Source organism: Grammomys surdaster, unplaced genomic scaffold (genome assembly GCF_004785775.1).
Source record: "Grammomys surdaster isolate TR1022 unplaced genomic scaffold, NIH_TR_1.0 66, whole genome shotgun sequence".
Taxonomy (NCBI): Eukaryota; Metazoa; Chordata; class Mammalia; order Rodentia; family Muridae; genus Grammomys; species Grammomys surdaster.
In genome coordinates this window covers 5,485,398-5,502,434 of record NW_021604568.1, presented here as the reverse complement: position 1 = coordinate 5,502,434, position 17,037 = coordinate 5,485,398, and the positions used below count along the sequence as shown (strand labels likewise).

General features: G+C 52.4%; 1 protein-coding gene and 1 long non-coding RNA gene across 6 annotated transcripts; both read left to right on the top strand.

Annotated features, from left to right (window-relative positions):
* The first annotated feature begins 30 nt into the window (after positions 1 to 30).
* Fgf8 (fibroblast growth factor 8) lies at positions 31 to 6,099 on the top strand. 5 transcript variants are annotated; one of them, XM_028775396.1, is made up of 6 exons: positions 31 to 272; positions 373 to 409; positions 945 to 1,031; positions 1,264 to 1,444; positions 4,685 to 4,791; positions 5,622 to 6,099. In XM_028775396.1, exons 1-6 carry the CDS (start codon positions 241 to 243, stop codon positions 5,910 to 5,912), a joined length of 735 nt encoding a protein of 244 aa, XP_028631229.1. In that variant the 5' UTR covers positions 31 to 240; the 3' UTR covers positions 5,913 to 6,099. The 5 variants fall into 5 exon arrangements, with proteins under 5 accessions (XP_028631229.1, XP_028631257.1, XP_028631248.1 ...); XM_028775406.1 differs by having other exon boundaries at positions 137 to 272; positions 1,297 to 1,444; positions 5,622 to 6,078; XM_028775424.1 differs by lacking the exon at positions 945 to 1,031 and having other exon boundaries at positions 1,297 to 1,444.
* Positions 6,100 to 12,488: 6,389 nt separating this feature from the next.
* Positions 12,489 to 16,097, top strand: LOC114625709. The gene is made up of 3 exons (XR_003712114.1): positions 12,489 to 13,161; positions 13,657 to 13,912; positions 15,995 to 16,097. It is a non-coding gene; the product is annotated as an uncharacterized LOC114625709 (long non-coding RNA).
* Positions 16,098 to 17,037: the final 940 nt, after the last annotated feature.

Here is a 17,037-nt window from a genome sequence, read left to right as displayed (position 1 = left end):
TCCCGCCTGCTCCGGCTCCTGAGCAGCCAGCGGCCACCGGCTCCGGCAGCGGCGCAGAGGGGATCGGCGCGCGCGGCGAGCACGACATTCCACGGGACCCGCCGAGCCGCGTCGGGATAGCCGCTGGGCTCCCGCACCCCGACCTTCCTCGGCCTCTGCACCTTCGGCTTGTCCTCCCGCGGCCTCCAGTGGGACGGCGTGACCCCGCCCGGGCTCTCGGTGCTCCCGGGGCCGCGCGCCATGGGCAGCCCCCGCTCCGCGCTGAGCTGCCTGTGAGTACGGTGGTCACCCCCGCGTCCCCGTCGGCCAGCACCCGCCGAGCCCTCTCCGCTCACCCCGCGCCTCTCTCCTGCCCGCTTTTGTCTCCCACAGGCTGTTGCACTTGCTGGTTCTCTGCCTCCAAGCCCAGGTAAGGAGCGCTGTGCAGAAGCGGGGGCCGGGCGCGGGGGACCCAGCTGACACTCTCGGGCAGGGACACGAGGACCGACCCTTCGGCCAGCGCAGCAGCGCTGGAAAGAACTTTACAAATCCAGCCCCAAACTACCCCGAGGAGGGATCTAAGGAACAGAGAGACAGTGTCCTGCCTAAAGTCACACAGCGAGTGAGTGGAGAGACTAGAACCCAAGGGTCTTGAGCCCAGCGAGTCTCAAAGGCGCTCCAGCCAGTTCGGGTGGATGGGAAGGCTACTACCTGTAGCCACACCTGGCCTCCTAGGAAGGCGGGAGCCGGAATCAGCGGGTGTTCCTTGTCAGGGGTAGTTGGGATGTAGTTGCAGCAAACATCCTCTCCGCTGCTCTCTGGGGAGACGTGTGGCCGGTTTGGGCCAATGATCCTGTTAACCTAGGCCCTTTGCACGCTCAACATTTGCTCCGTAAATTTGTCTTTATAAATGTCATGGGTCGGGTAGCGTTGCCTCGCTGCTTAAAAGCACCCTGCTCCTCTAGGAAGGCCCGGGCGGGGGGCCTGCGCTGGGCAGGGAGCCCGCTTCCCTGCTCCGAGCTGGCCGAGAGCCCCAGGGTGTTTCCCAACAGGTGGGTCCAGACTCTCCCTCATCCCGGGTTCATCCATCCATCCTGGGCTGGGTCTGCGCGACTTCCCCGCGGGGGTTGGTGGCCTGAGCCGGCATGTTGTGGGGATGCCCCCAGTCCCCGCTGGCTGCCTGGCGCGGCGGGAGGGGGGTACAAGGGCAATGGGGACCAACTCAGGGCCCCTGGGCGGAGTAGCATTATAATGGCGTGCTGTGTATTTTTCAATTTCCTAAAGGTAACTGTTCAGTCCTCACCTAATTTTACACAGCATGTGAGGGAGCAGAGCCTGGTGACGGATCAGCTCAGCCGCCGCCTCATCCGGACTTACCAGCTCTACAGCCGCACCAGCGGGAAGCACGTGCAGGTTCTGGCCAACAAGCGCATCAACGCCATGGCAGAAGACGGAGACCCCTTCGGTAAGGCGCGTTCCCCGGACCCTGGAGAGGAGAGGTTAGCTGTGGACCTCGCCGATCCCTGCCAGCCCCAGCTGCCTTGGCCAGAGAGGCCTGCGGGCTCCCCAGCTGAGAAGGGAAGGAGTTAAGGCAGAAAGGTGCCTTGGGGTCAGCTGGAGAGAACAGTGGGGAAGGGACCCTGGGGAGGACGGGGCCAACAGGTGCCCTCGCTTCCCTGCTCCGCAAATGAATGAATCCAGGAGTCTCCCTTACAACCTCCCCCTCTTCACACACCTCTTCCCAGCTGCAGGTGGAGGCAGAGGGGTCAGGGGAGAGGCCCAGATTTAAGGGAAGTTCTTGAAAGAGGATATGTCGCCAGGGTCCACAAAAGGAGAGTGGGAAAAAGATGGTAGAGAAATCCCCCAGTTTGCCCAGCTTGAAAAGGGGAGATAACTGCTAACTGATCAGAAGGGTCAATTGCACAGCGAGGCTTGGCCTGGAACTTAGACACCCGGCTCCACTGTGGATACCCCAGGGGGCTGAGTCGGCTGGCGGCTCCCCGTAGGGCTGCTGAGTACAGTGAGCTACTGGGGCAGGGGCCGAGGACTGATTGATTTCTAAAACATTCAATATTCTTGTCTTGAAATGGGGCCAATTTCCAGACTCTTGGATGTACCACAAGGAAGGCAAACCCTCTGGGCGGCTGGTGTTTTTAGAGAGCGGAATATTGTGCGTTTAAAAACCTTTAAATAATGACCAACTTAAATAAGCATGAAAAGAGAAAGGAAGGCCCTATTAAAATGTACTAAAGAGGTGAGGCATTTTAAGAGCTAAGAAGAAAAACGAAGAATGATATAAAACAGAAAAAGAACCAGGCTTTTTTTTTTTTTTTCAGTTGTAGAGTTTGAAAGGAGTTGCAAGTCTGTAAATGTTAAAAAAGAGGCTCAAGATTGTTCTCTAGGAATCTCTGGAGAGACCCCCACGTCTGGCAGAGCGATTAAAACTCTTCTTACTTTCACCTTTTTTAACATTTCCTGAATACTTTCTCCTCTTCTCGAGCCAGTTTGGGGGATCGAGTATGTCTCACTGCATTTTTTCAGCATGGACGTAGCTGACTTCCCTTCAAAGCTAGAGAAGGAGACATAATTTTCCTGGGATAAATCTGTCACTGGGGTGGAAGACTAGGTTCGAAAATGTTAAGCTTTCCAAAAGCCTGGTTGGGAAACCTCTGTAAACTGTATGGCCAGGCTCCCCTGATGGCCGAGGAGACCAGAGCGGGGGCTCTTTGGGTGGGGGTGGGGGTAGCCTGCCTGGTGGCCGAGCTCCCCCGCTGGGCTGGCAGAACTGGCCTTCAGGCCCTTTGTCCCTCCAAATTGGCTGCTTGCTGCCCTTCTCAGCTTCCCAACAAGAAAAGGGAAAGAATGCCGGGCTCCTCCAGAGTTTACTCTACTGGAGCAAATGGCCTAGCATCCTTTGGTTTTGGGATGGGAAGGAGAAACTAGGCTGGCAGTGATGGAATTGGTCTTCAGGCATTAGCGAAGGCAGATGCTCACTTACTTCATTCAAACCCAGAGGAGGCTTCCAGGACTCCTTGGTCTCTGCCTGAAGGGCGGAAGTTTGGGTCTGGGGCTCCAAAAAGCCCAGAAAAGAGAGGCTTTTTTTTTTTTTTAGACTGAAGAGAACAGAGGAGAGGTCCCAATTGCTATGTTAGGATCTGAGAATGGGCATATCTGCAATATGATCCTTGGCTGGAATCCTCAGAGCAGGGTCCTGTAACCCCCTCTAGCCGGCATCCTTCCCTGGCCATGAAGCAATTGCTTCTTGCTCTCCAAAGCAGGCATGAGAGGAGTGAACAATCTGCCTGGTCAGGGGGAGAGGTATACAGTTGCACCTCCCAGCTGACTTGGGGACAGACTGGACTTCAGCTTCTGGGTCCCACTTTTGTGTCTATGTGAAATAGGCAGTCAGAGGCTAGGCAGTGTGAGGACTTCACTGATGGTCCCGTGCCCCCGTACCCCTGGTATGGGTTATATAGAGAGAGCCACATGTCAAGATAGAATTGCTTTCTCAAGGAGGAAAAGGTCTGGGCTTTATAGTGGGTCAGGCAGGAGATTTAGTCTCTTCTGCCTGTCATCTGATTCAGCTCTTCCTCTTCTTGGGAACAGCCTCTAAGAGAGCAATTATATAAAGAGGTGGCCAGGACCAGCTTCTGGGGCAAGTTGGCTATTTATGTGAACAGGAAGTAGAGAAGGGCACAGAATTCAGCCCAAGCTTATGTCACCTCTGAAAGCTTTGGCCAGTGCCTAAGAAACCCTACTATAATGGAGGTGAAGAGAGACAAGACAATGAGTTGTCGGAGTCTGCATGTTGGACCTGGACTCTGAAGACTAGGAAGTGGAAGGAAGGAGAAGGTTCCAGAAAGCAGACTGCTAAAGTCAGTGTGTAGGGAGAAATACCCTCTTCTTCCTCTTCTCCGATTCTTTTATTCTAAATTATATATGTGCTGTATGTGTGCGTGTGTGCGCGTGCGCGTGCACACACACACAGAGGTCAGAGAGGTTGTTTGATCACTTGGAACTGGAGTTTCAGGCAACTGTGAGCCACCCTATGTGGGTCCTGAGAACTGAACGCTGATCCTCTACAGGAAGCAGTGTGCTGAGCCATCTCTCCAGCCCCCCTCTGTCACTTCTTGCAGAACAGGGCTGCACAAGGGGTGAAGGATGGCCCGGGCTGGTAATTAGCACTGACTAGGAAGGAACAGAACAGGATGTTTTTACCTTTAGCTTTGTGACAGGAGCTTGCCACTATTCCCTGATGTTCTTAACGGTCTGTGGGGTATGAGCGCATGATAGTCTAAGTTGGAAGGCTATTCAGAGGTCTCTCCAATAGCTATGGAATCTACATAGCTTTAATTTTACTTGGCATCTTGACCAAAAAAAACCTTCTAGCATGAAAAGGAGGCTAAAGGAACAGAGATTTGACGCATCCAAACATTTCTATGAAACTTAACTTGTAAACTGTTTTTTGTCTCAGACCCTTTGTAAGCCCAGAGGTGGAGTCTCAGGTCCTGAGGAGAGAGTCCATCTTTCTTAGGGCTACCCAACACATCTGCAAATGGGCTGGGCTGGAGCCTGTATTTTATGTTGCTGTCCCTTGGAGCAGTTGTTCCAGGGATAGGACACATCCTTGGAGCAACTGAGGTAAAGCTGTAGAACACAGAGGTCGCAGATGTACTGACCATCCATCCCATAACTTCCCCGACAGCAAAGCTCATTGTGGAGACCGATACTTTTGGAAGCAGAGTCCGAGTCCGAGGAGCAGAGACGGGGCTCTACATCTGCATGAACAAGAAGGGGAAGCTAATTGCCAAGGTGAGGCTCCGGAAGGGAAGTGTGGCTTGAGAGGTGGCGAGCACTGACTGGGCCTCTCTAGTACACTTTAATCCCAACAAGGTGTGTGGAGAGGCATGGCACCCTGGTTACCTCAGGGTTTGCCTAATGATTGGATGGAGGAATTAGAGAGAAAGAAACAACCAGAGGGATGAAGATGAAGGAGGAAGGCTAGGGAAGGGGTTGGGGGTGGTGATGGCAAATTCCATATATCTTTTTAACAAATCGCCAAATTGCTTTGCTATTATGTCCAATTACATGGTACCAGCATTTGGAATGTTCAGTAAGCCGCAGGCCCAGCCCCTCGGCCTAGCTCTGAAATGGCTCCATTAGTCACGGCTCCTCTCTGGTCTCAAGCTCCCCATTTCCTAGGCTTCAGGGCTTGGGCCTCAGAGTCCCTCCTAGGCTTCCCCTCCCCCGCATAGGGTGTCTGTCCTGGGGGCTGATCCTGAGTCCAGAGATGCTGGGGTTTGGGGGGCAGGTGGAGAAACTCCCGCAGCCCAGGCCAGACTGGCGGGCAGTAGGCCAGAACAGGCAGGCTTTTGGGCCCCTCTGCCTCGGGCCCAGCCCCTCGGTGGAGAGCCATGTGTCACTGCTGCCCAGGAGGACAGGAAGTTGCCGGGTGGGCTGTGGGTTGTGAGGGATTAGGGAGCGGGTGCCCGGGTAGGGGGTGGGGCTGGGCTCAGGCTCCCCTAGCCATCTGCTGGGGTGCCCACCTGCTGTCTGGGGCCGCTGGCCCTCTGCCTCACAAGGAGGGAGGCTCCATAACACCTCGTCTGCCCCCTCATCCCTACCCCCTCAACTACCTACAGAGCAACGGCAAAGGCAAGGACTGCGTCTTCACGGAGATCGTGCTGGAGAACAACTACACGGCGCTGCAGAATGCCAAGTACGAGGGCTGGTACATGGCCTTTACCCGCAAGGGCCGGCCCCGCAAGGGCTCCAAGACGCGCCAGCACCAGCGCGAGGTGCACTTCATGAAGCGCCTGCCGCGGGGCCACCACACCACCGAGCAGAGCCTGCGCTTCGAGTTCCTCAACTACCCGCCCTTCACGCGCAGCCTGCGCGGCAGCCAGAGGACTTGGGCCCCGGAGCCCCGATAGGCGCTCGCCCGGCCCCTCCCCGCCCGCCGGCCGCGGACTCCAGCGAGAGCTCGGCGGGGCCGCACTGCGAAGGGGAGGAGCTGGGGAGCTGCCTTCTAGTTGTGCATATTGTTTGCTGTTGGGTTTTGTTTTTGTTTTTTGTTTTTTGTTTTTTTAAACAAAAGAGAGGCTCTATTTTTGTATTCCACTGGCTGTGATGTCTGTCTTCTTAGCTCTCAGGAAAGCCCACTGGTGACCTAAGACTGGGTTCCTGTGGGGCTCCCTGCGGTGGAGGGCTCTCTGGTCTGGCAGATATTCTCCTGAAGTCCCAGCACTGGCAGGGCACCTGGCCAGGCCAACCAGGGTCACTCTGTACCCCAGGCACGGGTAGGGGGAAAAAAACCGATTAGGCCTAGGTCAGTCCCTTAGGGGTGGGTGTCAGTGAAGGTGGTTGTGCACTAGTTACTATTAAACGACTGAAACGTTTATTTAACTTGCATATTAGAAATGTGTGTTGGAGATTGAGTCCTGCCAGGAGTAGTCCCTTTCCACTGTGGTGTCCCAACTGCAGGTCCAAGGCTACCCTCCATCTAAGGACCTGCTTGCCAGCTTTCTCCTTTACTCCATTGGAAAGGTTTTGCAGGGTGGGGGGACAGAAAGATTCTGAGATGGCCTTGGGTCTCTCAGATGGGGGACCACCTCACTCTGTGAATACATCCCAAGCCCAGGGCCAAAATGAAGAACAGGTTGGAGCCCTCTGTGGGTGACAGGTGGGGAAGGAGCCCTTTTGGCTCTGTAGCTCTAATCTATATAAGTAACAGGACAGAGACCATAGGACTGATTATAGTCTATAGAATCTGATTTCAAAAGCTGAAGAGCAATTGCCCAGTGTCCGGGGTGGGGAGCACTGCCTTGGCTAGTAGTCATGGGGCTGCGGCAACTTTAGGAGATTCAGGCCACGGCTGTGAACAGAAAGTGCCAGGCTCGGGTGCTCCTGAAAAACTAAAGGCACTATTCTCCATGAAGAGGCCAACCTGGGGGACCCGAGCCTTCAGGAAAAAGCTAGACATAGGCAAGAGGGGAAGAGAGGCCTCTGGGATGAGCACCATGCCTTACTACAGAATCGGGACCCCTGTGCCCAGTGCTGGACCACTCTTCACTGGGCAGGCCTTCCATCCTGGCTGTTTCTATAGCCCAGCTACCAGAACAACCTGGAAATTTCTTCCTTGTAGGCCTCTCTTTGGCACCTCAGTTGGCACGGGTTGGGGCAGCCAAAGGCTTCCTAACTACTGGGCATCCCAGAGTTCTTCTAGTCCAAGTCCCAGGCTCAGCCCTTCCAGGTTGATCAGGATTGCCAAGGCTCAGTGGAAAGCCTGGAACAAGAGGCCGGGGATCCTCAGGCCCTGTCTACTCCTCACCCCGGGGGGCACTGGATAGAGTGTGGTTCTTCAGGTGTGGACACTGGGGGTCTCAGGAAGGGGCTTCAGCTAGCCGTCTTGTAGCTCCCCCGGCACCCTGTGCCTTGTCCTCCGCTCCCCTCCCCCTTTAATTAATTCTGGGTGAGCAGCCTGGCTTTATTGTGCGAGGAGCTGGGGTCTCACTGTGGGAAAAGTCACACCTTCTGAGCAGCTTCTGATGCCATGCAAATGAAGAGACCGTCCAGGAAACGCTTTCATCTGCACGGTCGCCTGTCCAGCCCCCAGCCCAGTAATTACCCACATGTCATTTGTTTGAGAGCAATTCCTGGGGAAAGCCACAGGGTGGGAGGGAGTCTAGGGGGTGATGGAATGTCAGGCTCTTTGCCTGTGATCCTGGCTACAAAGTGAGGTCTGCCTGGCTGGGCCAATGGTGGTCAGTGGCTAGGCCAAAGCTAAGCCTCAAGCCTCTGGGCTGGGAGTGTCCGAGTCTTCAGAGGTACTTGGTGGAAGTGGGGTGTGGTCACATCTGGGTAGGAGAGGTGTGCAGTAGAGAGAGAAGAGATGCCCTACAGGGGAGAGGCCAGAGAGGCGGGCAGGAGAGTGGGAATCTGCTGAGGCTGCCTGAGTAGACGCCCCCCCACCCCCCAGGCCAGGGACCCATGGGAGCCTGAGCAGTGAGCAGTAGGATGAAGCCGGGCAGGAGCACCCAGCAATTTGTTTATGTTTTGAGTTGCTGCCTCCACAGAGCCCTCACTAATGGGGTTTTACAGCCCACTCAAGCTGCAACTGGCCAAGAATCAATCATTACCGTACTTAGTGGTTTGATAGTTAACAGCCTGAACTGAAGCCAAACTGGTTGTTAACTGTGATAACAACTGATTTCAAGGGGTTATCGCCGGCCCAATGTGCTTAGCCACTTATTCTGGGGAAAACAAGCACGGAGCTGTGGCAAGGCCCAGAAAAGGGAGGAGGACCAAAAGGTAGACCACTCTGTCCCTGGGTCAGCCATAGCAAGGTTAGTTACTCGGGCTCTCTCCCTCCTGTCCTTACCAGGTCCCGCTTGGATTCTTCTTTCTCACTTGTCCATTTTCTTTAAAATGGCGTCTCATGGAACTTGGGCTGGCATCGGCTTCATTGTGCAGCCTCCCAGCCTTGAACTCCTGAGCCTCCTCCAAGTGCCTCTCAGACACTGTGTCTTTAGTGAGCTCTCAGGACATCAACACAGGGAGATGTCCAGCTCAGTGATCAGGCCTCTACTCAGCAGGCTGGGCTCGACCCTCGCTCGCTCATCCTCTCTCTCGGGATTCCCAGAGCCAAGCCAAGTCTAAATCAGAAACGTGCATTTCATTTCAAAGCCACCAAAGACCCAACCCAGGCCTTGGCTGGAAAGAATAAATAAACGAGCAAGTGCTGTCTTCTCCCATGGGTCCTGTCCACCCGTCCTGCTCTCTGTGACACCACACGGGCTTGAATGCCACTGTGCAAAGGACCTTAGGGCTCACTCTCTCCAGATGGACAACCCAGCTCAGCAGTCACATGGTGTCAAAGCTATAACATCTCCAGGTCGAGGCTGCCTCTTGAGAACTGTAGGTCTCACCCTAATACGGTTCATTCATTCAATAAATATTTACTGAGTGCCTATTATATGCCTAACTCTGCTCTGGGCAGATGAGATAGAGCAGGAAGTTAAAAACAAATAAATAAAAATAAAATCCCCATTGTTTTCTGCTCAGCTTCTAGAGGGAGGCAGGAGGAGGCACAGCTAACAGGACAGAGTGTATCAGACACAGCGTCAAAGACAGGAGTGAGTGTGAAGGGTGCCGGCTGGCGTAAACACTGTGATCAAAGAAGGCCTTGCTGAGAACTTCGTGTTTGAACAGACACCTGTTGGGGCAAGGCTCTCAGATGGGGGGGGGCACCCAGGTAGAGGAATAGCTATCTCAAAAACTAAAGGGGACTAGAGAAGAGAGCAGGGTGTCTGGAACAAAGGTTAGGGGAGGCCTCAGGACCTGATGCTGGAATATTAAATTGATAACCAGGTGATGGCAAGGCACCCAGTGGAGGGCAGATCATCCAGGGGCCACTTTGGCTTAGCCTTGTTGAGGTGAGGTGGCATCCCACTGTGAGCTTACAACAGCAACAGCTAAGCCATGTGAAGGCAGGGATGTGAAGGTAGGCAGGGACTTGAAGATTGCGGTGGCTGCGGTGTGTTAAGTAGAGACAGTGGGGGGCAGTAGAGACAGTGGGGGGCAAGGGAGACAGTTCCAAAGCGACAGAGAGATTGATAATAGTGGATTGGAGAGGTGAGAAGCGATTGGAATTTGGTGTGTGGGGGGGTTCTGTTGTTTTTTGTTTGGGGAGGGGCAGGTCTGCAGGGTCTGCAGGTGGGTTTGGCTATGGTTTGAGTAGGAAGAGAAGGCAGCTAGGGATGCCTGGAAGGCTTGAGCAACTAACTGGAGGTACTCAAGGCGGGGGTGCTGAGGTGGTTTGCTGAGAAGGTTCCAGGTGGGGGCCGGTTCTCAGGAAGGCTCCGGAGTTTGAGTTCGGACGTGTGAGGTTTGAGCTGACTCAGTATTCCAGAGGAAGGCGTGAGTGGAGAGAATCTTGAATCTGGAATTCCAGGGTGAGTCTCCTTCTTGTGCTATAACGGGAGTGCTGAACACACAGCAATGCTCCAAGCCAGGAGACAGGATGGAGTCCTAAGGGAGGGCAGGAGCTAAAAGAGCAAAGATCCATGCTGGAGTCTTAAGCCTCAGAGTGGAGGGGAGAGGGAACACAAAGATGGAGGAAGTGTAGCCTGAGAAGTGGTAGGAACCCTGGGAGACTGTACACACTGCTGAAGCAGGAGAAAGAGCCCTGTCAGAACCTAGAGCTTAAGTGTGGTCAAGAGTTTTATTGTCCATTAGCTTCCTCTACCCCTACCTACAAAATCCAGAGCCAGGAAGTGACCAAAACTAAGAACTGTTTCATCAGGAGCCTCCTGGACTCTTCCAGCAAACTGAGTTCTGCTTCACTCGTTGGGTCTTTCTGGCTTTGCTTCCAGAACATTCTCTTGTCCAGTCCATCCAATTGCTTGTCAGTTGCTACTACCCCACTCCAAGGCACCTCTACTTTTTTTTTCTTTCCTTTTTGAGACAGTGTCTCACCATGTCTGGTGATTCACTACATAGACCAAGCTAGTCTTGAACTCAGAGAGTGTCTGCCTCTCAAGTGCTGCGATTAAAGACATGTGCCACCAATATCTGGCCTCCACTTTATTTATTTATTTATTTATTTATTTATTTATTTATAGGCAGGGCCTCTCTCTGATCCTGGAGCTGCCCTTTTAGACAGACTAGCTGGTCACTGAGTTCCCAGAATCCACATTATTCTGCCACCACCCCCATCCTGACTGCCAGGGTTATGGGTGTGCACTCCTGGCTTTTGTATGGGTGCTGGGGATCTGAACTCTACTTAACAACTGTTTCTCCAGGCCTCCATTCTCTGTTCTTACGGAGCAGCAGTCTCTACACACAGCTGCTTTCTCTGGTCTCTCTTGTATCCCTACCATCCCTCAACTCTCAGTCACTGGAATTTCCAAAACCCAGATCGGATTGTGTTAGTCCCACCAAACCTACACTGGAAGTCCAGCCGGGGCCCACGGCCTGCAGTCTCCTGTGCACTCTGGCCTTGATCAGCCTCTCATCCTACAGCCTAAGCCACTTTGCCATCACCCACAGCATCCTGACCCTGCCTCTCCAGTCTCTCCCTAGCTTCTCACACAAGCCGAGTGGGTATTTGCCTGTCTGTGTACTTGCTGTCCTCCCAGCTGGGATTGCTTGTCTTCTGGGGTTATGAGATGGGTGGCTGTGTGGTAGAAAATTCTCTGCTTTCTTTGTTCCCTTGTGCAGTACTGAGATCCAGCCTAGGGCCTCACATATGCTGGGCAAGTCTTCTTTCTGCTTTTTATTTTACACATTTGTTGTTTTGTCTTTTGGAAATGGGAGTTTACGTACTGCGGCATGAGTATGAAGGTCATAGGACAGCTATTGGAAAAGAGTCTTACTAAGATGCCTAGGCTGGCCTTGAACTTGCTCAAGACCTAAGACCTTGAGTTTGAAATCCTTCTGCCTCAGCTCCCAAGTAGTGAGGTTTACAATCGTCCTAGTTTGCTCCTCCGTTGCTGTGATAAAACACTGACTAGAGGCAACTTGAGGTCGGAGGGGGTGTTTGTTTGGCTTACAGGCTCCGATCCATCACTGAGGGAAGGCAAGGGCCTAAGTCAGTTACCTGGAGGCAGAAACTGAAGCCAAGAGCCCAGAGGATGCTGCCCACAGGCTTGCTCCCGTGGCTTGCTCAGCTTGCTTTTCTATACAACTCCAGACCACCTGCCTAAGGGTGGCCCTGGCCACAGTGAAGTGGGCCTTCCACATCAATCAATCGCCAGTCAAGACAATCCCCCCAGACAGGCAGACAAGAGCAGTGTGACAGAGGCAATGCCTTAACCTTCTTCCCAGGTGACTTGAGTTTCTGTCAAGTTGATGACAGCTACCAAGCAACAGGCCTGGTACCACCAGGATCTGTCGTATTTTCTATGTTATCCTTCCCACTCTCTGGTATTTTCTTGATTTCTGTTTACACATTAGATTCTGTACCTTTTAGCTATCTAGCTGTACCTTCCCAATGAGCAAGAACCTTGGTGTAACTTGCTCATTGCTTAAGGCAATGTCAGGCACAGCATTGCTGACAGTGAGCGCTGACCACTTAGCAGAGGTGTCTTCTGTTGCCTATCTAAACTATGCTACCTACCTTTTTATTTACTTACTTATTACTTATTTGAGACAAGATTTATTTGAGACAAGGTTGGGCTGACTTAGAATTCACAACGTAGCCCAGGCTAGCCTTGAACTGTTGACACTCTTCCTACTTCCGTTTATTGAATGTTAGGATTATAGGTGTGAGCCACCCCGTACCCAGTTCACACCTCTACTGTTTAACTAGAGGAGACCACAAACCCATTTTCTGAAGGCACGATAAACGTTCCCTAAGCTTGGGCAAACGGAGATCAAAGCAGGGTCTGTTGGGCTGGAAATCTCAGAACCCCTCCAAATTCTGCTTCCTTGGTTGCATTGGGTTTCCATAGCAACCAAGGGGCTTCAGTAAAGATGGTGAATGGGGAATTAAAAGCCAGAGAGAGCAGAGAGGAGAGGAGGAGTGAGTGGTGGGGAGACAGATGGGGAGCTGGCAGGAACTCCAGGGGGATCCCCAAGTCCCACGTTATTCTGGAAGGTTGTGCCAAGAAGGTGCTTTTGGTTGCTCTCCTTCCCATCTGGGTCTCTCTGCACCCGAAGAAGTGACTGTCCATCTGGGCAGGCCCAGAACTGATCGCTTGTGAGCCCCCTCCCACTGGTTGGCAGATACTGAGCAAGGCCTGGACTTATCCCTCAGCAAGAAACAAGAGGAAGCCCTGGGATGATTCAGGAAACACTTGTTTGCCTGTCCTTGCTTGGCTGTCCATGGGAGGAGAGAAAAAGGATTGTCCAGGCACCATCCCCTGCTAAACATGGTCCTTTGTGTTGACATTTGGGGATCATGTCCTGGCTCCCCGTGGTTAAAGATCAGATGGCTCACACTTCTGACTGGAAGTGCTCAGAACAAGAGTCCAGGTGTGGTTGCTGCCTTGAGAGATGCAGGAGAAGCCTGAAGGAAACTCTTCTAGAGCAGCAACCTGCCTCTCCCTCAGGAACTAGCTGAGCCTGAAGCCTGAGGATGATAGAGCCGACAGCCTTCAGGGAGCCTGGGAGGATCCATGACACCCACTGGCAGCCTGGACACCTTGGTCCTGAGACCCAGGGCAACAGTGTGGAGAACAGGTCAGTGACTTTCAAGAGGAGGAATGTCCAGGGTCACCACCAAATTACATCTGTCCCTCTGCCTGAATGTACTTACAGAAGACTTCAGGGAAATGTCTGGGGCCTGAACCCAAGATAGAGCAGTCCCCTAAACGTCCATGGTCCCCAAATATCTCCACCGTTATGGACCCCACCTGATGTCCAGTCTCTGATTTAATAATTTCAATTTTTCCTTTCTTTCTTTTTTTTAAAAAATTTTTAGAAAGGGTCTCACTATGTAGCCCTAATTGGCCTAGAACTCTTTATGTATACCACTGGGCTCAAACCCACAGAGATTCACCTGCCTCTGCTCCCTGGGTGCTAGAGTTAAAGGCATGCGCTACACTCAGCCTTATCTATCTATCCATCTATCTATCTATCCATCTATCTATCTATCTATCTATCTATCTATCTATCTATCTAGTCTGTCTGTCATCTATTTACCACCTATCTATCTCTCATTCTCTTCCTTTCCAGTTCTGGAATGGACCACTTGACCTTGTGTCTGCCGGACAAAGGCTTCAGCCTCAACCATTTCAATCTGACAAACGCCATCAGATCCCACAAGATCTTTCTCCACAAAGAAGTCCTGTGTCCCATCCTAACCAATACCTGAGTTATACTGCACCCTTCCACCTGCCTCCTGCCCTGCCTCCTTTGTTTCTTCTACAGCCTTCCCCGGAGTCACTGCCTTCTCCACGGCGCCTAAGAGCAAGCCCATGAAACATTCATGGTGGGTAATCCACTGTGGAGGACCTCCTGATGGCTGTCCTGATAGATCAGGCAGGTCAGTGGAAGCTGGGCTGGGGCTCAGGTTCCAGCCACTTCCCTGAAACTGGTCCTGATCCTCCCAGGGGAAAGCTGGAGGCTCAGATCCTGAGCTGCCCAGAGGTTCCTGTGAAGGGATGTGATGTGCAGCCCAGGGAGGGAGAGTGGCCTCGTGGTTTCCCATAAGTGAGGTGTGCTTTGTCAGTTGAGGGTCTAAGAGCCAGGACACAAAATGAGCCAAATGATTCAAGCACCAAAAGGGCCCGGGTCTGTGCTGAGCGAGAGGAAGGGACAGAGCCTGAGTTTGTGCTATCTGAAATTTCTAAAGTGAATTTAGACTGGGGAGCCTGAGACAGCCTCAACCTTCCTAATGCTTCGAGCCTTTAATTCACTTCCTTGTGCTCTGGTGACCCCCAACCATAAAATTATTTTGTAGCTCCTGTAGCTGTAATTTTTCTAGTGTTATGAATTGTAGTGTAAATATCTGATATGCAGGATATTTGATATATGACCCCTGTGAAAGAGTCATCTGACTTCCAGAGGGCTTGCAAACCAAAGGTTGAGAACAGCTGGCCCGAGAGATAGGTCTGAGAGAAAGATCCTGGATCTGATTAGAACTGTCAGGATCAATGTTGGTGTGAGTAGGGTACGTGTCCAGCGTGTGCTTTAGAATGTCACTCCTTGGACCAGTGGCTTCTGTGGGGAGGGATTCTGAAGGAGGATCTGGGCCAGCTGAGTAAGGACTCTGAGTCCAGGCTTGCAAATTGATACCACTCAATAGGACAATAAGAAGCTGCATTGAGCCTCCAAGGAGACTGCTTTCTTGGGAAACAGTTCAGTAGCCCGAGGGCCTGAGGTCACCCAGAAGCTGGCAAAGATCAAAGGCAAGTTTCTATGTACCCACAATGCCTCGACTCTCTCTCAGCCTTGCATTTACTCAAGCAGGTGTGGCTGCCTAAGGCCTGGACCCTCAGCAGAAGCAAGAGGTGCAGATGTGGTGACTGTCCGTATGGAAGAAGTTCTTCCTGCTTGTTCTTAGGGACTGGGGTGTAAGCCCTTGCTCCTCTGTGTCAATCTTACAACTTCTCCCTCTGACTCTCAACAAGGCACAAGCAAGGTAGGGAGATTAAGTCTGAGTTGCCTGGAGTCAGAAAAAAATAGAGAGGAGAGAAACATCAAGGACAGAGATGTGGTATCCAGGGCTTCTTGTTTCCCTAAAGCCAAATGCCCACCGTTTCCCTTCCCGAGTGCCTTGAGTTAATGGAAGAACAGTGTATGGTCAGGCACCTGTAGTTGTCAAGAAACGTGATCTGGGTAGCTCATGTACCAGCACCAGGTCCCCTGCTTGTCTGAATCACCAGAGGGGTCACAGAGGAGACAGGAGCTAAGACTGAGTAGCTATGAGAGTCTAAGGGATGTCCATCTTTTCCTCCTTCCTTCCCTTTTCCATTTTTGGTTTGGTTTGTGGAGTCGGGGTCTTTGTAGGCCTGCAACTTACCGTGTAGCCCAAGATGGCCTCAAATTTGAGATCTTCTGTCTTCAGTTGCCTGAGGTTACATGTGTGGACTCTTATACGTTGACAACTTTCATCTTTTCTGTACAAGAAAAGGAGGGACTTCACTTGGGAGGCAGAGGCAGGTGGATTTCTGAGTTCGAGAGTTCGAGGCTAGCCTGGTCTACAGAGTGAGTTCCAGGACAGCCAGGGCTACACAGAGAAACCTTGTCTTGAAAAACCAAAAAAAAAAAAAAAAAAAGGAGGGACTTGGCTATGTTGTATGTCAGTCAGTGGAGTGGCGCCTAGAATGTGTGTGGCTCAGGCCTCAGTTCCCAGCATGCAGCTAGGCACGGTGACACATAGCTATCAATCCCACCACCTGGGAGGCGAAGGAGGGTGAATGAAAACTTGATGGTTATCCTTGTCTAGATAGTGACTCTGAGATCAGCCTGTGCCAATAAACCAGGATTGAAAAGAGAGAGGGGACTAGTGAGCCAGCTCAGCAGGTATAGGTGCTTGTCACCAAGCCTGACTCCCCGTGTTCAATTCCAGAGCCCACATGGTGAGAGAACTAATTCCTACAAGTTATCCTCGAACTTCTACATGTGCCATGGTGCACCTGTGCACATATTAAATAAATAAGTATAATTTTAAAAATTAAATGAGTTTTGTGGGTTTTTTTCCAGCAATAGAAACCCATCTCCCCACAGGAGGCAAACCTAGTTGGGAAAGGTATCTTGTAAAATAGTTGCTAATGTCTGCCTTGGCAGTGTAGAGATTCTTCCAGCGTCCTCAGCTGTGGCAAGCGAAGGCAAGACAGAGCCTTTCAGGGTTCTTCTGGGTATTCGGGAAATGATGACGAAGACCCTCCAGCGAGGCAGAGGCGGGTGGGTGGGTTCTGGGCTTGCCATTCAGGGGCATTCTTGGATCCCAAAGGAGAAGGCGCCTCCAGGATGACAAGCCAAACCCAGCTTTCCTCAGAGCACCTGGGCTAGCAGAAATGTTCCCAGAGCAGCCTCTGACTCTTCCTGTACTGACCACGAACACCTAAGTATTATCCCGACTAGAAACTTCCACTTGGAACAAAGCTCCCAGGAATGAAACCTGAGCTGCCAAGAAGAGGCTCCTTAGACTGGGAAGTGGCTGGAGAGGGAGAGAAATCTTGCACAGCGCTGGAAGCCTCAGAGAGGCCATGAAACCCTGAAGACAAACGACCAGGCAGTGGTGCCGCCCCTGCCTCCTGCAGAACCAAGGTCAGGGCCGAGACAGTGGGGAGGAAGGCTTGCTTCTAGGGGAGAGTAATTGGTACACCTGTGGCCACGGCCAATATCCCCCAGGAGGCCTTCAGGGTTGGCCTGCAGTCACTCAAGCTGTCCCCTCTCCTCCCTGATTCCCCCCCCCCATGCTTTCCAGCTGCTTCCACTTACTATAATGGGCTGCTGTGAGCCTGAAGGAAAGGGCCAGCCAGGAACTCAGGGTCCTGTGGTAGGCGATCAGGGAAGGGAGTCAAGATCAGACATCTAGACTCTCAGTTTACCAAATGCCCAACAAGTGCCAAGCACATGGCTCACGTCTGTGATCTAGACAACAGTCCC

Excerpts from the sequence above, each read along its gene's own strand:
- Fgf8 (XM_028775388.1), top strand. The coding sequence starts at position 241 with ATGGGCAGCCCCCGCTCCGCGCTGAGCTGCCT. Across the intron at positions 1,445-4,684 it reads AGAAGACGGAGACCCCTTCG|CAAAGCTCATTGTGGAGACC; the intron begins GTAAGGCGCGTT and ends CTTCCCCGACAG. Across the intron at positions 4,792-5,621 it reads AGGGGAAGCTAATTGCCAAG|AGCAACGGCAAAGGCAAGGA; the intron begins GTGAGGCTCCGG and ends AACTACCTACAG.